A 22,233-nucleotide genomic window follows, 5' to 3' on the forward strand; every position below is an offset into this window, starting at 1 on the left:
TTACTTCTATATAAAAATCTTAATCCTTCCAGTACTTATCAGCTGCTGTATGTTCCACAGGAAGTTCTTTTCTTTTTGAATTTTCTTTCCGTCTGACCACAGTGCTCTCTGCTGACACCTCTGTCCATTTTAGGAACTGTCCAGAGTAGGAGCAAATCCCCATAGCAAACCTCTCCTGCAATGGACTGTTTCTTAAATGGACAGAGGTGTCAGACAGAAAGGAAATACAAAAAGAAAAGAACCTCCTGTGGAGTATACAGCAGCTGATAATTACTGGAAAAATTTGGATTTTTTATTAGAAGTAATTTAAAAATCGGTTTACCTTTCAGGCACCAGTTGATTAAGAAAAATATTTTTTCAGGGGAGTACACCTTTAATGGAATGCATGTTATGTATACTTTTTGATATCATTTTGTGATTAGGCTGTATTTGTGACGCTAGAGTAACACTTTGTGTATTTTTATCCCCCCTGGGTGGAATCCCTCTGCTTTTTATACATTATTCATTAATAAAATTTGTACATTTTGGAATATTTAGTGTTTGAATTACTCCAGTTTTTTTTCTATACATCCGAAAATAGGAATAGGAAGGGATTAAAGAAAAATAAGTAGATAACTAATACATATAAAGCCAGTCCTTACGTATAAGTTTTTGTATACAACATTGAAATACCTTTGTTTATGTATACTGGTTCACTCCATTCTCCCCAAAATTTGCTAACTTCATGCCTGTGCCTTGCCCTTATTTGAATATAATATTGTTTGCTCTTCGCCAGATCTGTAAATATTTGTTCTTTTTCAATAACATTTGTTTGCTGTGATATAAAAAAAAATTCAACATATTTTAGTAGTACAGAATCTCTCTGTAAATAAAGTCCTGTAGATAAACTATTGCTCCCATATAGCCAGGGGTTTCAGCGGCCAGACCCCCCGTGATCATTCACTTATCCTCTATCCTGTGGGAAGGGGATAAGACCCCTTTACGTTTTTTGCCCCGTATAAGGTGCCTTATTATAAGCTAAAAAAAATTTTTCTCCAAAAACAACATTTGTAAAATTATCATGTTATTTATGCTTATTGGTAAATACCATAAAAGAACCACCAAACTGAAACACAATGCCAGAATTGAGGTATAGTTATGCCACTTTACAATTAAAACATTGTAGCCAAGTCTCGGGCATAACCCCCGCAATCAGACATCTTATCCCCTATCCTTTGGATAGGGGAAAATATGTCTAAGGCCGGAATACCCCTTTAACTTATCTCTAAAGGGAAATGGCAACTCTGATTATAAAAAAAAAAAAAAAACTTTAATACATCATAGAAACATATCAAAAGTTTTGATGGGTCAGGGTTTATACCCTGACTGATCAACAGAATGAGTCAGGAGTGCGCTCTTAGCTTGTTATTTCCCGGCTTTGTGTCATGTGACCGAGATGGACTCATAATGAAGTAATGAAGGACTAAGGGACCATCGCTCACATAGATACAAAGTGGAAGAAAAGCATGTGGCTGTGCGCTCTCCCCATTCATTCTATTACTTTATCAGGGTCTGAACACTCAGCCCCGATGAATCTAAAATGTTATCATGACCCTAGGACATTTTTTTTTAAATTATGATAGATACACTATAAAAAAGGATAAATCTGTGTTAACCTATTGTGAGAATGATCTTACAATACTTTATGTTTTTAGTGTTATCTAGTAACCATTTTAAGTGATGCTGCTGCAGTAAATTTGGTGCACTATACAGGCAGCATGTTACAAAGTAAGATCATGTCAGATTTATAGATAAAAATATTTTAAATTCCCTAAATTAATATATTATACAAAACTTTATATACACTTTCTCATTCCCTCCTACTCCGTCCTCCTAGCAAATCATGTTTAACCCCTTAAGGACCCAGCCCATTTTCACCTTAAGGACCCGGCAATTTTTTGCACATCTGACCACTGTCACTTTAAGCATTAATAACTCTGGAATGCTTTTATTTTTCATTCTGATTCCGAGATTGTTTGTTGTGACATATTCTACTTTATGTTAGTGGTAAAATCTTGTTGATACTTGCATCATTTCTTGTTGAAAAATTCCAAAATGTTTAAACTCTCTGCTTATAAGGAAAATGGACATCTCAAATAAATTATATATTTATTCACATATACAATATGTCTACTTTATGATTGCAGCATATGTTCAGCAGCAATTTTCCAATTTTTAAAAAAAATTTCTAAATCAGAATTTTTCAGGGACCAGTTCAGTTTTGAAGTGGATTTGAGGGGCCTTCATATTAGAAATACCCCATAAATGACCCCATTATAAAAACTGCACCCCTCAAAGTATTTAAAATGACATTCAGTAAGTATGTTAACCCTTTTAATGTTTTTTGAGTTTTTACAAGGGGTGAAAGGAGAAAAATCACCCTAAAATTTGTAACCCAATTTCTCTAGTAAGGAAATATCTCAAATGTGTATGTCAAGTGCTCTGTGGGTGCACTAGAGAACTCAGAAGGGAAGGAGCGACAATGGGATTTTGGAGAGTGAGTTTTTCTGAAATGGTTTTTGGGTGGCATGTCACATTTAGGAAGCCCCTATGGCAGCGTTTCCCAACCAGGGTGCCTCCAGATGTTGCAAAACTACAACTCCCAGCATGCCTTGTCAGCCTTTGGTAGCCTTTGGCTGTCCGGGCATGCTGGGAGTTGTAGTTTTTCAACACCTGGAGGCACCCTGGTTGGGAAACACTGCCCTATGGTGCCAGAACAGAAAAAAAAAAAAAACACATGGCATACTATTTTGGAAACTACACCACTCAGGGCATGTAACAAGGGGTCCACACAGGTGTTTGACGACTTTTCGTTAAAGTTGGATGTGTAAATGAATTTTTTTTCACTAAAATGCATTTTTTTCCCCCAAATTTTACATATTTACAAAGGGTAATCGGAGAAAATGCCCCCAATATTTGTAACCCCATCTCTTCTGAGTATGGAAATACCCCATGTGTGGATGTCATGTGCATACTACAGTGTTCAGAAGAGAAGGAGTCACATTTGGCTTTTGGAAAGCAAATTTTGCTTAAATGGTTTTTGGGGGGCATGTCACATTTAGGAAGCCCCTATGGTGCCAGAACAGCAAAAAAAAAAAAAAAAAAACACGCCATTCTATTTTGGATACTACAGCCCTAAAGGAACACAACAGGTGTTTGACGACTTTTCGTTAAAGTCGGATGCGTAAATGAAAAAAAAAATGCTGGTTTTGCCACAAATTTTACTTTTTTACAAGGGGTAATAGGAGAAAATTTGGAACCCCATTTCTTCTGAGTATGGAAATACACCATGTGTGGACGTCAAGTGCTCTGCTGGCGCACTACAATGCTCAGAAGACAAGGAGCGCCATTGAGCCAGTCTGACACAGTAAATAATTGTCACGCCGAGCGCTCCGGGTCCCGCTTCCTCCCCGGAGCGCTCACGGCGTTCCTCTGCATGCGCTGCTCCCATGTCACCGGAGGGGACGCGATTCGAGGCACGGGACGTGCCCGCTCTCGGATCGCGCCCCATGTTTCTGACCTGCCCTGTCCTCCTGCTCAGTCCCAGCGTGCGCGTCCCTGCTCTCTGAAAGCGTTCCCGTGTGTCCATTGCCTGTGTATCCAGACCCTTGCCATTGCCCTTGACTACGAACCGTTGCCACCTGTCCCGACCTTCTGCTACGTCTGACCTTGCCTTTGCCTAATCTTTGTGTACCGCGCCTGACTCAGCAGTCAGTGAGGTTGAGTCGCTATCGGGTGGAACGACCTGGGGGTTACCTGCCGCAGCAAGTCCATCCCGCTTTGCGGCGGGCTCTGGTGAAAACCAGTAACCTCTTAGATTCCGTTCCCCTGGTACGGCCCACGCCATCACCTCACTGACACAGAGGATCCACCACCTGTGTCCTCCCTGCATACCAGTCCGGATCCTGACAGTAGATCCGGCCATGGATCCCGCTGAGGTCCCGCTGCCCAGTGTCGCTGACCTAACCTCCGTGGTCGCCCAGCAATCTCAGCAGATCGCGCTACAAGGACAACAGCTGACTCAGTTGACTGCTATGATACAACAGCTTCTCCCTCAACATCAGCAACCATCTCCTCCGCCAGCTCCTGCATCACCTCCGCAGCGGGTGGCCGCTTCCAGACTCCGCATGTCCCTACCTGACAAGTTTGATGGGGACTCTAAATTGTGCCGTAGGTTCCTGTCCCAGTGTTCCCTGCACCTGGAGATGATGTCAGACCAATTCCCTACAGAACAGTCTAAGGTGGCGTTCATGGTCAGCCTGCTATCTGGAAAGGCCTTGTCCTGGGCCACACCGCTTTGGGACCGCAACGATCCCGCCACTGCTACTATCCAGTCCTTCTTCTCAGAAGAAGTGTCTTTGCAGTGTCTTCAAGGAGACAGCCCGGGCTTCTTCAGCTGAGACAGCCCTATTGAACCTTGTCCAAGGGAGTTCTTCTGTGGGCGAGTACGCCATCCAGTTCCGCACCCTCGCCTCTGAGCTATCCTGGAATAATGAGGCCCTCTGCGCGACCTTCAAGAAAGGCTTATCCAGTCACATCTTTGATGTGCTGGCCGCACAAGAAATTCCTGCTACCCTGTCTGAACTCATCCATTTGCCCACCCGCATTGACATGCGTTTCACCGAAAGACGCCAGGAGCTTCGTCAGGAAAAGTATCTTGTTCGCACCAGGCGGTTTCCTCCCCTGGCACCTCTCTTCCAGCGTCCTTTGCAATCTGTTCCTGTGCCTCCCGCTGAGGAGGCCATGCAAGTGGATCGGTCTCGCCTGACCCTACAAGAGAGGACTCGCCGTAGGAATGAAAACCTGTGCCTATACTGTGCAAGCACCAAACATTTCCTAAAGGACTGTCCTATTCATCCTCCACGTCAGGGAAACGCGCACACCTAGTTAACGTAGGAGAGGCGTTGCTAGGTGTGAATTCTTCCTCTCCTCTCTTATACCTGTGCGGATTGCTACGTCCGCTAATACTTCCTTCTCCGCTGTGGCCTTCTTGGACTCTGGTTCAGCAGGAAGTTTCATTGAAGCCTCCCTCATCAACAAGTTCAATATTCCAGTTACCCGCCTTGTCAAACCTCTCTTCATTTCATCCGTCAATGGAGAAAGGCTGGTCTGCACTGTGCGTTACCGCACTCAACCTCTGCTCATGAGTGTGGGAATTCACCATCACGAACACATTGAATTTGTGCTGCCCAACTGTACTTCTGAAATTCTTCTGGGTTTGCCTTGGCTCCAACGTCACTCGTCTAGTCTCGACTGGGCCACTGGGGACATTAAAAGTTGGGGATCTTCTTGCCACAAGTGTTGTCTTCACTCAGTTCCTTCTTGCCAAGTCTCCATTACAACTCCATTGCCAGGTCTTCCTAAGCCCTATCAGGACTATGCTGATGTCTTCCGCAAAAAAGCAAGCAGAGATCTTACCTCCACACAGCCCTCATAAAAAAAAAAGTTATAGGAGTCAGAAGATGACAATTTTAAACGTACAATTTTCCTGCATGTAGTTATGATTGTTTCCAGAAGTAAGACAAAATCAAACCTATATAAGTAGGGTATCATTTTAATCATATGGACCTACAGAATAAAGAGAATGTGTCATTTTCACAGAAAAATGTACTGCATAGAAACGGAAGCCCCCAAAATTCACAAAATGGTGTGTTTTTTTTATCAATTTTTTCGCACAATGATTTTTTTTTTCTTTTTTTCAGAGATGTTTGGGTAAAATGACTGATGTCATTAGAAAGTAGAATTGGTGGTGCAAAAAATAAGCCATCATATGGATTTTTAGGTGCAAAATTTATAGAGTTTATAGATTTATAGATTTTTTAAAGGTAAGGAGGAAAAAATGAAAGTGCAAAAATGGAAAAAAAAAACTGGTCCTTAAAGGAGTAGTCCAGTGGTGATTCAGTGGTGAGCAACTTATCCCCTATCCTAAGGATAGGGGATAAGTTGCAGATCGCGGGGGGTCCGACCCCTGGGGCCCCCCGCGATCTCCTGTACGGAGCCCCGACAGCCCGCTGGAAGGGGGCGTGTCGACCTCCGCACGAGGCGGCGGCCGACACGCCCCCTCAATACAACTCTATGGCAGAGCCGAAGCGCTGCCTTCGGCAATCTCCGGCTCTGCCATAGAGATGTATTGAGGGGGCGTGTCGGCCGCCGCCTCGAGCGGGGGTCGACACCCGCTATCTCGGCGGAGAGCCGGGGCCCCGTACAGAGAGATCGCAGGGGGCCCCAGCGGTCGGACCCCCCGCGATCTCAAACTTATCCCCTATCCTTAGGATAGGGGATAAGTTTTTCACCACTGGACTACCCCTTTAAGGAGTTAATGCTCTTCTATGGAGCAACATTGTTCATTGTTTGCAATCTAAAGATTACAAGTGATAGTCCCCTATAAAATAGTGAAAAAAGAAAAAAGAAAAGAAAGAAACGTGAATTAATTAACCCTTTCCTAATAAAACTTTGAATCACTTCCCTTTTCAAATTTTTTAACCCCTTAATCACTCAGGGTTTTTTTTCCATTTTCCATACCTTTAAAAATTCTTTCAATATTGCACCTAAAATCCATATGGTGGCTTATTTTTTGCACCACCAATTTTACTTTGTAATGATATCAGTCATTTTACCAAAAAATCTTCGGTGAAATGGAAAAAAATAAATCATTGTGCAATAAAATTGAAGAAAAAAATGCAATTTTGTACATTTTTTGGGGTTTCCGCTTCTATGCAGTAAATTTTTTGGTAAAAATGACACTTTCTATTTATTCTGTAGATCCATACGATTAAAATGATACTCTACTTATATAGGTTTGATTTTGTCGTACTTCTGGAAAAAAATCATAACTACATGCAGGAAAATTAATATAACTTTTTAATAAACTATTTTTCCCACGTATGGGGTGGTATGAGGACTCATTATTTGCGCTGTGATCTGAAGTTTTTAGCGGTACCATTTTTGTATTGATCTGAATTTTTGATAACTTTTTATTCATTTTTTCATAATATAAAAAGTGACCAAAAATATGCTATTTTGTACTGTGGAATTTTTTGGCGCATACGCCATTGACCATGCGGTTTAATTAATGAAATATTTTTATTATTTGGACATTTCCACATGCAGCGATACCACATATGTTTATTTTTATTTACACTGTTTTGTTTTGTTTTTTAATGGGAAAGGGGAGGGGATTCAAACTTTTATTAGGGAAGGGGTTAAATGATCTTTATTAACTTTTTTTCCCCTTTTTTTTTGCAGTGTTATAGCCCCCATAGGGGCTATAACACTGCACACACTGATCTTTTACATTGATCATTGTTATCCCATAGGATAACATTGATCATTGATTCTGCCGCTTGACACCTCATGCCTGTATTTCAGGCACTGAGCAGTCATTCAGCAATCGGACACGCAGGAGGTAGGTAGGGGGACCCTGCTGGTTTCCTCCAGCTGTTTGGGACACTGGACACGATTTCGCCATCCCGAACAGCCCACTGAGCTAACCGGCAGTACTTTACTTTCACTTTAGACGCGGTGATCAACTTTGAATGACGCATCTAAATTGTTAATAGACTTTTAGCCACGGGTCCCGGCCATTGTTAGAGGTCGGGCACGACCAGCTATGATAGAATGGGAGCGGACTCAGGGCGTACAGGTACGCCTTGTATCCTTAAGAGGTTTAATAAAATGTAATGTAAACAGAAACAACATAAACATAATGCTGCATGCGTAAATGTCCTAAAGTATTAAAATAGAACATAAATTAAATAAAACATTAATTATAATATAACATTAATTAAAATGAAGCACAGTCAATGGTGTTATTGTAAAAAGTAAGTAAAAATAAGTCCAGAATTGCATGTTTTCGATCACTTTATACCGTATTTATCGGGGTATACCACGCACCGGCCTATAACACGCACCCTCATTTTACCAAGGGTATTTGGGTAAAAAAAGTTTTTTACCCAAATATCCTTGGTAAAATGAGGGTGCGTGTGTATACCCCGATACACTGTTTCTTACCCCACAGAAGCCCCAAGGAAAGGCAGGGGGAGAGAGGCCATCGCTGCCCACTTCTCTCTCCCGCCTTTCCTGGGGTATAGAGCCCTGCTGTCGCCGCTTCTCTCCCCCTGGCTATCGGTGTCGCTGCCCCATGCTATTCGCGGCGATGCTATTCGCTGCGAGACGCAATGATGAGTGACGTCACTCGTCATTGCGCCGCGCCGTGCAGCGCATAGCAACGACGCAGGGGACGCACACTGGAGGCCTGAAGCAGCGTGGACCCGACCCCGGCAACAGGTAATTATACAACTGGGGATGGGGGAGGCAACGGGGCAGCGGCACTGGCAATGGGTGCCTCTGCCCCTTCTCTCCCCCTGTCAGTCGGCGCCGCTGCCCCATTGCACTGATAGACAGGGAGAGAGAAGGGGCAGCAGCGCCGATAGCAGGGGGAGAGAAGCGGCGGCAGCAGGGACCCCAGGACAGGCAGGGGCAGAGAAGCCGGCAGCGGTGGCGGTCTCTGCACCTGAAAAAGCCGCTGCAGTTCATTGATTTAAAGCGCCCGCTTTAAATCATTGAACTGCAGCGGCTTATCGGCGTATAACTCGCGTATTAGCCTAAAAAATGTGTGTTATACGCCGATAAATACAGTATGTCAGAAAAAAAATAATAAAAAGCTATCCAAAAACAAAATACAAAACTAATGCCAATAAAAACACTACAGATCATGGTGCAAAAAATTAGTCAGAAGAGGACAATTTTAAGCATATCAATTTTTATACAACAAGTTATAATTTTTTAAGCTAGTAAAATAATACAAAACATATGTAAATTGGGTATCATGTTAATCATATTGGCCTACAGAATAAATTTACCAAAAAGTGCATTACTTAGAGACGGAAGCCCCCAACATTTGCAAAATAGTGTTTGTTTTATCAATTTGGCCCCACAAATGTTTTTTTTTTTTTACTGTAGATTTGGTGGTAAAATTAGTGATGTCATTACAAAGTACAATTGGTGATACAAAAAACAAGCCTTCATGTGGGTCTGTAGATAGAACATTGAAAGTCTTATGGCATTTAGAATGCAAGGAGGAAAAAACAAAAGTGCAAATATGAAAAATCCTTGGGTCCTTAAGGGATTATTTTTTTCATCTACATTCCCTTATGAGGCTTTTTTTTTTTTTTTCTTTTGTTTGACCAATTGTATTTTGTAATGAAACTTTTCATTTAAATAATGAAATGTATGGAGAAACCATGCAAATTTTGGAAAATTTAGTTTTTAAGCAGTGCAATTTATGGGAAAACTGGCATGTTCTCCCTATTCTATGTGTAAATGCAATTAAATTAATACCCATGGTTACATGCTTTGCTATTTACTGTACTTCTTAAAAAAAAAAAAAAAAACTTTTCAACAAAAATAAATTGCCATATATATGGGGCTGTGCGATGGCTAATTTTTTGCGCTCTAATCTGTAGTTTTTACCTGACGCAACTTTTGCATATAAGTGACTTTTGCTCATTATTTTGTTTCATATTTTCTGGGATGTGATATGATCAAAAATCAGCAATTTTCAACTTTGGTGATTTTTTTTTTTTTTTTTACAGTTACACAGTTTACTGCACATGATGATTTGATGATTAACATAATATTTTAATAGTTCTGACATTTTGATACCAAATATGTGTATTTATTAAATGTTTTTACTTTTTTTTTGAAAAAGGTAATGATTTAAAGCAAATCTAACACCTTCTTCATCTATATGAAACCAATAAACAAGATTGTAGTGTGGGTAAAGCTAGTTATAAAGAGGTATAACTGGAAATTCAGGCTGTATACAGACACCATTTCAATGGAGGTGACGCCATTTCCACTCATCGGATCCCCACGATTGTACTGCGAGTGGTCTGATGAGTATTTCCAAGTACAGCAACTACTTTAAATGCCGTGATCAGTATTGATCATAGCATCTAAAGGGTTAATGTCGATTATCAGCATCGCTGATGTCTGCTATTACGAGCAAGGTATCGGCAGCTGATAGCAGCTAGGACCTGCCATCTATGAAGGAAGTACAACTCCTGCACTGTTTTCATCCTTGAAATGCCACTTAGGATGTAAATGTATGTCCTGGTTTGTAAACCCACAAGGATTTTTCATTTTTGCACTTTCGTTTTTTTCCTCCTCACCTTTTAATAGCCAAAATGCTTTAAAAAATTTTCCCTTAGAGACTGATATAAAGGCTTGTTTTTTTGGAACACCAATTTGACTTTATAATCAGATCACTCATAAATGTATGGTGAAACAAAAAAATTAATAAATAAATAAATAAAAAACAGGTGGCACTTCTGTTTCTTTAATACACACACATTATTTTCCTTTTGTAGGTCCATACGATTACAATGATACCCAATGTTTTTTGTTTTTGTTTTTTTAGCTATTTTCATGAAACTTTGTATGAAAATTAGTATGCTTGATATTGCCCTTTTCTGATCCCTATAGCACTTCTATTTTTCTGAATATGGGGTGGTATTCTTTTCACTGTCACCTGTATTCAGTGGTTCTTAACCTTGTTGGAAGTACTGAACCCCACCAGTTTCGTATGCGCATTCACCGAACCCCTCTTAATTGGAAACATTAAACATTTTCAAATTCAAAACATAGGAGGTATATATTTAAGTATATATTTATACATATGTGCACAAAATGAACAAAACCATTAAGAACAAAGAACAAAACCATGAAAACATGATTTTCACACAAAAACATAATGAATATTTACTGCAAATCAGTGTGACTTCTGCTGTTGTCTTTCAGAGACCAGTTCAGAAATGCGTGGCTTTACCTTCCCCCACATTAGGCAGACAGAGTTCCCCCACATTAGGCAGACAGAGGTCCCCCACATTAGGCAGACAGAGTTCCCCCACATTAGGCAGACAGAGTTCCCCCACACATTAGGCAGACAGAGTTCCCCCACACATTAGGCAGGCAGAGTTCCCCCACATTAGGCAGGCAGAGTTCCCCCACATTAGGCAGGCAGAGTTCCCCCACATTAGGCAGGCAGAGTTCCCCCACATTAGGCAGGCAGAGTTCCCCCTTATTATGTAGGCCAGTGGTCTTCAACCTGCGGACCTCCAGATGTTGCAAAACTCCAACTCCCAGCATGCCCGGACAGCCAACAGCTCTCCGGGCATGCTGGGAGTTGTAGTTTTCCAACATCTGTAGGTCCACAGGTTGAAGACCACTGATGTAGGCAGTGTTCCCCCACAGACATACAGCCTCCAGCCATATACAGTGTATGCTTGTGTACTTCCAACCACCGCTCCGGCTATAGCAGTAGGTCTCGGGACCGGTGGTCGGAGCACCGAAGATGACGTGCCGCTGGTCACTTACCAAGCTGGCCAGCGCGCTTCTTCCTCCTTCTCTATCCTCCGGTCCTCGGCGCCTTCGTTTTCATGGGCGCACGCACAGGACGTCAGTGATGTCCCGGCATGCGCTATGTCCCGGCGGCCCTGCGTTTTTAAAGTTAACGTGGAGACGCAGGGAGTTAATAGTGATGGGGGGAATTGCCCCGTCGCTACAGGACGGGCAAACACTGGCTCTGCTTGGGGCCCAGGGCCAGCTCGGGGCCCCAAGCAATTGCTTGGTTTGCCTGTCCTGTTGCGACCTCCCCCGCCGAACCCCCGGGACTGACTCACTGAAACCCTGGGGTTAAGAACCATTGCCTGTATTTTTTTTGTACATTTCTGTTTTAATGGGACCTTTTGATCATTTTTTATTATTTTTTTCTGGTATATAAAGTGACCATAAACATGTAATTCTAGACTTTGAATTTTTTATGTTTACACTAGAGATGAGCGAAGTTACAGTGATTCGATTCGTCATGAACTTCTCGGCTCAGCAGTTGCTGACTTTATCCTGCAGAAATTAGTCCAGCTTTAAGGTGCTACGGTGGGCTGGAGACTCTCTCCTAGGACTGTATTGACCTTTTCCAGGCCACCGTAGCACCTGAAAGCTGAACTAATTTATGCAGGATAAAGTCTGCAACTGCCGAGCCGAGAAGTTTATGACGAATCGAATCACTGTAACTTCGCTCATCTCTAGTTTACACCATTGACCTTGCGGTTTAATTACCAGTGTCTGTCCATAATATAGTAAAGTGTAGATGGCACTCACAGAAAATATTGCCAATTTCTTATTGAAGTGCAATAAAAACATCTTCACACGGGCAGGCCAGTTATTTGGATGGCATGTTCACACGTAGTACAATTAGTGACAGTGAGTGCCATTTCAATATTTTGGACTGTTTGCATGCTGCTAAACTCTTGGATTCAGCACCCCCGGAAATCCTTGAGATCTTTTGGACATTTATGCAAGTGGTGATACCACATAAGTTTATGTTTATTTTTGTTAACATAATTTTTTTTTTTATTCAAAAATTGGGATAAGCAGGGTGATTCAAATTTTTATTAGGAAAGGGGTTGTTCACATTTATTAAAAATGTTTTTTAAATTTTATTCTCTTTTTTTAATTTCCTGTCTGTACTTTTGGTGCGCCTATTGGATGAGTCAGAAGGAACTCTGAAAGGATCGGGACACTGCATTTTCACTGCAGGGGTCCCAATCAGCTCCCATGAGCAAAACGGCAATGGTTTCAACACATTTAGACTTTGCTATCAACTTTCAGCGTCTGGGCGCATATCACAAGCCAAGAGCAGGCGCAGGGCTAACATTTATACCCTGCATCCTTAAGATGTTAAGTTCCAGAGCACCAGGATGTACATTTTCATCCATTGTCCTTAAGGGGTTAAATATTATGAAGGAACAACAGTTATCTGTATGCACTTACCCTGAATATCATTTTTGATTTGTTTTCAATAACTCTTATTTCATACATAAAATTATTTTCCTCTTCTGTAGGATCATATGATGATGTTAATCCTTCTTCAAAGTCATCATTTGTTATGCTTTCTGGTGGAAGCCATTTTATGATAGTATTCCCATTTTCTGATAGCACTAGAATTTTTCTTGGAGGGTTAAGTATTTCTACAATCAATATATTGAAGAATACATTATTAATTTTGAAGTCACATATGCAGAATACAAAATATTATTTCAGCAGTTTTAGCATCCTCACAATTTATTTTCAAATATGGAGGTGCTTATGGCAAAGTAAGATTTATGGTGAAAGGCTGAAGGATATATTGACTATTCTACTTTTTCAACTTATGGATTCTAAACACATTGGGGCAGATTTTCTATAAAGATATGCCAGAATTCTTGCTTAATTTGCACCAAGAAGTTGGCCTACATGCCTTGCACTGCAATTTATTTTTTGCATTGTCAAAAAACAGGGATTGCCTTAGGCTATGTTCACATGGCGGCAATTTCCGAACGGAATTCCATGGAAATATTCCACTCAGAAATTCAGCTGCAGCAGGGGCACAAGTTAGGGTAAAGGATGTAATGTCCGTTTATTTGGTTTTTGTATTTTTCTGTTTTGGTGTGTATTCACACACTAGTTTGTTTTGAGCAGTTTGCTATTCTCCCTGGATTGGGAATGTTTAATGTTCAGAACCAATGAGATCTCGGGTGTGTCTATTTTAACCAGAGTTCTCCTGCATTCTGTGCTGGTTATTTTGTGCAATAATGCTACTATGATGTATGTTTGTGCACTATTCTGACTATGTCTGCTTGAGCATTTACCTTGTATTTATCTTGTGATTTTATCTGAGTTTTAGCCATGGTTAAATAGTCTTGTTCATTGTAGATTTTAGTCAGTTACATTTGTCAGTTTTAGGATTATTGTGTCCGTTCTGCTTGGACTGTGTTCACACTGTGTTAGTCTAGTGTTTCCTGTGCTCTGTATGTTATTATTCCTGTTTGGTATCATCGAGTCAATTTTGATTCATCCAGTTCTAGTCCTGTGTTTTGTGTTTTTATATTTCTGTTTCCTACTAGGTCAGCATCCTGATCACATGGTGTTGTGTGCCCCGCTGGCTAGTACTCTATTCGGCTTTATTATGCTGTCTACTCTTTTTGTAGAGTGGGGTGTCCAGTTTGTTAGTTCTGTGTCCCAATGAGAACAGTGTCCTATGTTAACGGATCAGTTTAGTGTTCTAGCTTTCAATTCTTCTGCTCATCCTCTGCAATTCCTGGTTTCTGCTGTATGCTCGTACCATGCCTAGTCTTCAGTTCATTTATCCATGTCTGCCGTTTATCTGGATTCTGGTTTGTGAACTGTTTGTTAATACACTATATTCTGCCCTGCTAGTATTTGTATCCTGTCTGGCTTATCTGTTCTGTTTTTTGTATTCCCATTCTGTTTTCTGACCTGTGACCGACTATGTATATTATTTGTTTTTACGTCACTGCACTTTAGCACAGGCAGGGACCGGCTCCAAGTTGTTGATTCACTGCTTAGGGTGCATGGGCAAGTAGGCAGGGAGAGTGTCACTAGGGATTGCTTAGGGCTCACTCTCCCTGTCCACCCAGTCGGTCATGACAAAGGAAGTCTGACATTGTTCTAAAAAATGTTGACACAAGATATTGGCATTAAGTAAGTCAACCAATAGGTGGTGTAAAGTTAAACAAAAAAAGTCTAAACATGCCCCAAATTTATCAAATTGCATGAACCACAGTAATGTAGTTGGCAAAGTCTGTCTGGTGTAAGTTTACATTATCTAATTATTTGGTCTGTACACACAAGTAAAAAAAACCCGTGGGTAAGGGGCCGGCCCTAAAGCTCACATTGACTTCAATGGGAAGTTCAGTGCATAATCGTGGGGAAATTAAGTGACATGTCACTTCTTTGCTATGCAGTTCCCCACCTCCCATTAAAGCCAGTGTGATCAGGGTTTCAGAGGCTGACATCACATTGTTTTATTTGGTTTCTGCAGAAAAAAAAATTATGCAGCTCTAAGCCACATACGTAGCCTTAGACAGTTTTAGTACAGCAATAAGAAGAAGAAAAAACAACAACGTGCAATACGAAAAATAAAAGCAGAAAACAAATGCACATCCATTAAATAGTTGATCTCTATTTGATTCACTTATAAATAGACACAAACCTAAGCTAAAAATCACTCCTGAGGAAGTTATTGGAACATGAATGAGAACACAGAGTGCCCCAACACCTCACTAGAGCATGAGACCCTCAGACTGGTAAGGGTATATTTCACTTATCATTTTCTCTGCATTATACCATTACAATGTCATCCCTATATTCTTTAGCCCTGTTCATTTTCTCTATTGGGTCCTGCCCAGTGAGTGATGTCCACACTCCGGCTTGGGGATGTTGCTGATACATTTAGTATATTTAAACCTCTTTTTGCGGTGTTTGCACTTTAATACATTTAGCGTGTTTGTGTTCATTTATATAATAAAGACTGAAGATTGACTGTTTTTGGGATGTGCAATTCTTGTTTTTATTTTATTTAAATTTTTTTGTATTATTATTTTTTCCCATGGAGACTAAAACTCTGTTGGTGGTTCCCACTCTTCTCTTGGTAGTTGGTGGTAACAGTTGGAACACATCGACCCAGTTTTATCAATATAATTTGGGCTATGGCAATGCAGCTGTAGTTTCTCAGTAATTCATTTAACCCCTTAAGGACTCAGCCCATTTTGGCCTTAAGGACTCAGACAATTTAATTTTTACGTTTTCATTTTTTCCTCCTCACCTTCTAAAAATCATAACTCTTTTATATTTTCATCCACAGACTAGTATGAGGGCTTGTTTTTTGCGCGACCAGTTGTCCTTTGTAATGACATAACTCATTATATCATAAAATGTATGGCGCAACCAAAAACACTATTTTTGTGGGGAAATTAAAAAGAAAAACGCAATTTTGCTAATTTTGGAAGGTTTCGTTTTCACGCCATACAATTTACGGTAAAAATGACATGTGTTCTTTATTCTGAGGGTCAATACGATTAAAATGATACCCATTATTACATACTTTTCTATTATTGTTGTGCTTAAGAAAAATCACAAACTTTTTAACCAAATTAGTATGTTTATAGTCCCTTTATTTTGATGACCTCTAACTTTTTTATTTTTCCGTATAAGCGGCGGTATGAAGGCTAATTTTTTGCGCCATGATCTGTACTTTTTTTGATACCACATTTGCATATAAAAAAACTTTTAATATATTTTTTATAATTTTTGGACATTTTTTTTTTTACTTTAACGCCGTTCACCGTACGGGACCATTAACATTTTATTTTAATAGTTCGGAAATTTACGCACGCGGCGATACCAAATATGTCTATTAAATTTATTTTTTACGCTTTTTGGGGGTAAAATAGAAAAAAACGGACGTTTTACTTTTTATTGGGGGAGGGGATTTTTTACTTTTACTTTTACATTTTTTTACATTTTTTTTACACTTGAATAGTCCCTATAGGGAACTATTCATAGCAATACCATGATTGCTAATACTGATCTGTTCTATGTATAGGACATAGAACAGATCAGTGTTATCGGTTATCTTCTGCTCTGGTCTGCTCGATCTCAGACCAGAGCAGGAGACGCCGGGAGCCGGAAGGAGGAAGGTGAGGGGACCTCCGTGCGGCATTCTGAATGATCGGATCCCCGCAGCAGCGCTGCAGGCGATCCGATCATTCATTGAAATCGCGTACTGCCGCAGATGCCGGGATCTGTATTGATCCCCGCACCTGAGGGGTTAATGGCGGACGCCCGCGAGATTGTCGGCCATTGCCCGCCAGCAGCCGGGATCAGCCACGCATGACACGGGCATCGCTCCGATGCCCGCGGTTATGCACAGGACGTAAATGTACGTCCTGGTGCATTAAGTACCACTGCACCAGGACGTACATTTACGTCCTGCATCCTTAAGGGGTTAAAATAGAGAGTTGCGGAGAGAGTTGGCAACTTTCAAACTAGAGGAGTGTATTTACCATGTCCTACATTGTTGTCCATTGGTTTTAAATGGGACCACGTAAAACTGCAGGAGTACATTTAAATGTTGACATCTTTTTCCACCAAATATATATTGAACAGGTAACAGCTACATTAAACTGACTGATAGGGTCAGTCTTTAAAATATTACTTCTTTAACATTTATATTTAGTAATTGCAAACAGGTGTCAGCACACTTCAGGCGGGGTGCACAGTCCAACTCTCACCAAACTGAAGAAGGAAACAGGGATGCCGGCACTCATTAAAACTCCAGATTTATTGCAGCCATAAAAACATCAGGACAAAGTGAAGACAGTCAAGCATGCACGGTTGACGCATTTCGAGTCTATAACTCTTTAAATAAACCTATAGCATGTACACAACAGTGACATATTTATAGTCAGGAAAGAGGAGGGAGGAGCAGAATGTGATGGAAACACCTGCGGGAGGATTAACCCACTGCGGTCCGTCACAGAGTACTCACATGCTTCTTACATGCAATTTCAGATACAAACTGTAGAAACGCACCATATGAACTATATCTTAAAATATGAAACAAATAAGATACTTTACGCTAGAAGAAGAAGAAAAAGAGAAAAAAGAACAGAAAATATATAATAATGAAAAAATAAGTCAGTGTGGTTATTCAAATCTTTTCAGCCAATTTCCCTCCCTAATCTGTTTGTGATCTCTTTCATTGACAAAAAAATGCATATTAGAGACATTCTCATCATGAACATCACAAAAATGTCAGCATACATTGGACATGTTCACATCAAGTGCATTATTCACACCTCACATGTGTTCTTGGATGTGTTTTTTAAGATTTCTTTTAGTAGATCCAATATAGGTTGGATTACAAGCAGAACATGTAACATTGTATATTACAAAACAAGAATCGCAATTCAGGAAATATCTGATTCTATTAACTTTGCCAGAACGTGCATCGGAGAAACACAGAGTTTTGGCAGTGTACTGACACACCACACACCTGATTTGACCACATTTATGAAAACCTTGTCTTTTAATCCAACTACCCATATTCTGTGATGTAGATGAAGGTTAAAGGCTAAGGGAAAGAATGCTTGCCAATGTTGGGGCTTTACATGATGAGAAATTACAACCTTCGTTTAAGATGACATCTAAGATGGGGTCTTGTGTGAATATTGGAAGATATTTGTTCGCAATTGTTTTAATATCATTAAACTCCATACTATAGGTAGTGACAAAATAAACCTTATTTTGATAGTCAAATTGGTTGTTAGCTTGCAACATTTTCCTATATTAAAGTCAATTAGATCTAGTTTTGCCATGTTCTCTATGTTTGGCTCTCTCTAGCATCCACATTTTGTAACCTCTTGCTTTTAAATGGTTACAAACGATCTTTGGCTCCGCAATTGAATTCTCTCTGGTTGAAAAAATTATTTTTGCTCTGATTAATTCACCAACCAGAATGCCTGTTATTGTATGATGAGGGTGACAAGAGCTTGCATGCCAAATGGTATTACTGGTAAATGGTTTACAAGTGTCTATTCTGGATTGAGGTACATTAGCAATTAAAGTAAGATCAAGAAACAGAACCTGGTTCTTGTGCCACATATGTGTAAAATGGAGATTGTAGGCATTGTTGTTCATATAGTAGACAAAGTCCAAGGCCTCTGTATCAGTGCCCGTCCATATGACAACAATGTCGTCCACATATCTGCCGAACCATTTTATGGTTTCATTGAAAATACATTGGTTTTCATACCAAAAAACAAATACATTTCTACAGTTGGGGAGAACTTCACCCCCATAGAAGCACTAGTTGTCAGGATCCGGATAGGAATGCAGCGAGGACACTGGTGGTGGATCCTCTGTGTCAGTGGGGTGATGACGTGGGCCGTACCAGGGGAACGGAGTCTAAGAGGTTACTGGTTTTCACCAGAGCCCGCCGCAAAGCGGGATGGACTTGCAGCGGCAGGTAACCCCCAGGTCGTTCCACCCGATAGCGACTCAACCCCAGCTGACAGCTGAGACAGGCGTGGTACAAGGGACAAGGCAAGAGCAAGGTCGGACGTAGCAGAAGGTCAGGGCAGGCAGCAAGGATCGTAGTCAGGGGCAACAGCAGAGGGTCTGGAACACTGGCTTGGAACATACACAAAACGCTTTCACTGGCACTAGGCAACAAGATCCGGCGATACCAGGAAGGGGAAGTGGGTTTTTATAAGGAGGACACAGGTGCAGGTACTGATTGGGCCAGGCGCACTGGCCCTTTAAATCCCAGAGAGCCGGCGCTCGCGCGCCCTAGGGAGCGGGGCCGCGCGCGCCGGGACTGAGCAGATGGAGGACGGGGCAGGTGTGGAGACTAGGATGCGGGCCGCGGGTGGGCGCGTCCCGCTATGCGGGTCACATCCCCGCCGGTGACACTAATGCAGCGCTCCCGGTCAGCGGGTCTGACCGGGGCGCTGCATGGAGGTGAACGCCACGAGCACTCCGGGGAGGAGCAGGGACCCGGAGCGCTCGGCGTAACACTAGTTTTTTGCAAATAAAAAACATTTTCATACATAAAAAAAATATGTGATAAAATGTCCCATAAAACATCCAGAATGAACCCCTGTAGAACTGAATCATACAATGAGAATTGTTGCATAATATCAGAAACTGCCTGCACTAATATAGTGTGGGGCAGAGACGTATACAGTGATTCGATGTCACAAACCAACCATGACATCAAGTCATGTTTTCCAAGAAGGACAAAAGATGTTTAGTGTCCTTGATGTGACTTGGGCATAGTTCAACCAGAGGACACAGAGCAGAGTCGAGCCAAGAACAGAGACCTTCATTAAGAGACCCGATTCCTGCGACGACGGGACGCATTGCATACGGGAATCGGTCTTTGTGTACTTTAGGCAATGATAAATGGGAATAATGGGATCAGCAACTAGAATATAGTCAAACTTTTTTTGTGTAAGTATCCCCAAGTTCAAACCTTCTGCCAGTAACCTAAAGGAGGTGGTGGGAATAAACTGCAGACGCTGGTATGTACTAGTGCCACTCAAAGCGACTTTGCTTAAGACTCTGTACAGACCAGCGTTCTTGCACATCACCAACCCCCATCACGTTCCACTCCTCCCTCCTCTTTCCTGACTATAAATATGTCACTGTTATGTACATGCTATAGGTTTCGTTAGAGGGGTACTCCGGTGCTTACACATCTTATCCCCTATCCAAAGGATAGGGGATAAGATGCCTGATCGCGGGAGTACCGCAGCTGGGGACGCCAGTGATCATGCACGCGGCACCCCGTTTGTAATCAGTCCCCGGAGCGTGTTCACTCCGGGACTGATTACGGTCGACCGCAGTTCTTAACTGAAAAGCTATCATGCAAAGCTATCACGCCCCCTCCCGTAGGCTTGCATTGAGGGGCAGAGCGTGACATCACACGGGGATAGAGGCGTGATGTCACACCCACCGGCCCTGCGGTCGACCGTAATCAGTCCCGGAGCGAACACGCTCCGGGGACTGATTACAAACGGGGTGCCGCGTGCATGATCACGGGCGTCCCCAGCTGCGGGACTCCCGCGATCAGGCGTCTTATCCCCTATCCTTTGGATAGGGGATAAGATGTGTAAGCACCGGAGTACCCCTTTAAAGAGTCATAGACTCGAAACGCGTCAACCGTGCATACTTGACTGTTTTCACTTTGTCCTGATGTTTTTATGACTGTAATAAATCTGGAGTTTTAAAGAGTGCTGGCATCCCTGTTTCCTTCTTTCATTTATATTTAGTATTATAGAGAGATAATCAGACAGCCATAAAGATAGATACATAGATTATGTTATACATTAGGAACTAGCAAACATTTAAAAACCTTTTAGTGGAAATTGTGTCTCACCTACAACTTCTGGACTGAATGTTTTTGAGAAATTATGTGACTCACTAAAGAATCCAATCCTTATCCTATTCAAAATTCTGATGTTGTCTTTATTGTCCGAAACCACATCATGCATGTAACAGCCAACATTCTTTTTATGTTGGTTTAAATAGTGCTTACAAATCAACCATTTAGACTTTAACCTGTAAAGAGAAAATATGTACATTTAGTACTTTTGGGCAGTGTTTCTAGTTTTTTAGTGGAAAAAAAAGTACAATGTTACAATGTTGTACCTTACAGCAAAGGAATAGTTGATGTCCTCAGGGGCATCTGTTCTAAAGTTCCAGGAACAGTTTAGATTGGTGATGTTGAATAGTACACATGACACATTGTTGATGTAAACTGAAACAACAAATACACATCTTTATGAGAGACTGGGGCGCAAGAGTGGTTGACGGGGAGCACAGCAAAATGTTTCGTTCTATGCAGTGAAAATTGCTAATTCAAAGCAAATATTCTACATAAGGAACAATTACATTTAAATGGATTAATAGCAAAGGAGTATTGGTGAGTAGATTGGATCTTTTAAGTATTTCTACAACTCAATCATAATATGCAGCACTTTGCAGTCCAAGGCCATTTCTTTGTAGTAAACAAATACAGATAGGGAACCCATTCAAGTTATTTCTTATACAAAATATATAAAAGAGGAGAGAATATAAAAGCTTATAAGGTTGTCCGGTAGCAAAACGTATGTTTTATTGTTTATGACAGGTAAACTTGTTAAATTCAATAATATAATGTATTGCTTAACTCTGCAGTAATGTCCTAGTTTCAGCACTCCTCTTCTAGTCATAGGATCCCACTTCCCTGTTTATTCTAATTTCTCTTCCTCTTGTGGCAAGCTGGAACGGGCGAGCTGTATGGTTTAGATCAATAATTAGGCTAGCCCCCTTTATTGTTTTTGAATTGGCAGTGGGGTAGAGGCTGGGTATTGAACTAAGCCAGACAGCCAGCCCACTTCAAGAACATTATTAGTCACCTGCCGGCACAGAGTGCTGTGAAAAGTGTTGGAGCAAATGTGGAACTAGAGCTGCAGGAAGCAGAAGAGGGAAGCTGAAACTTAGACAACACTGCAGCATTGAACATTAATGTACATTAGTTAATTTATAGATTTTTTGTGCCATAAACAATGAAACATCTTTCTGCCATTTCAATGACCCCCTTAAAACAAATGTCCAGTTGTGACCTCAATAATGATATCTAAGTCAGTAGCTATAGAAGCTAACCTTCTCATTCTATTTATACTTGCACCAAATATAAAACACAGCTGATTGGAAAATAAAAACATATTTTGCTACATCTGGAAGTAGTTTTCCAATCCTTTCCAATGTGTCAATTGACAGCTCTTTTGTTGGGGCCATGTTTTCTTT

The 22,233-nt window shown here is 41.2% G+C and overlaps 1 protein-coding gene across 2 annotated transcripts in view; it reads right to left on the minus strand.

Moving 5' to 3' along the window:
- The window catches only part of LOC130358009 (interleukin-5 receptor subunit alpha-like), a 64,897-nt gene that overhangs the window by 16,943 nt on the left and 25,721 nt on the right, over positions 1–22,233 (minus strand). For both annotated transcript variants that reach the window (XM_056560798.1, XM_056560796.1), the window contains exons 5-8: positions 21,094–21,202; positions 20,822–21,003; positions 12,871–13,067; positions 673–814 (exon numbers count right to left, since the gene is read on the minus strand). In XM_056560798.1, coding sequence (XP_056416773.1) covers positions 673–814; positions 12,871–13,067; positions 20,822–21,003; positions 21,094–21,202 — 630 coding nt within the window. The remainder of the gene's footprint in view (positions 1–672; positions 815–12,870; positions 13,068–20,821; positions 21,004–21,093; positions 21,203–22,233) is intronic.

The sequence above is a fragment of the Hyla sarda genome, chromosome 2 (genome assembly GCF_029499605.1).
Source record: "Hyla sarda isolate aHylSar1 chromosome 2, aHylSar1.hap1, whole genome shotgun sequence".
Taxonomy (NCBI): domain Eukaryota; kingdom Metazoa; phylum Chordata; class Amphibia; order Anura; family Hylidae; genus Hyla; species Hyla sarda.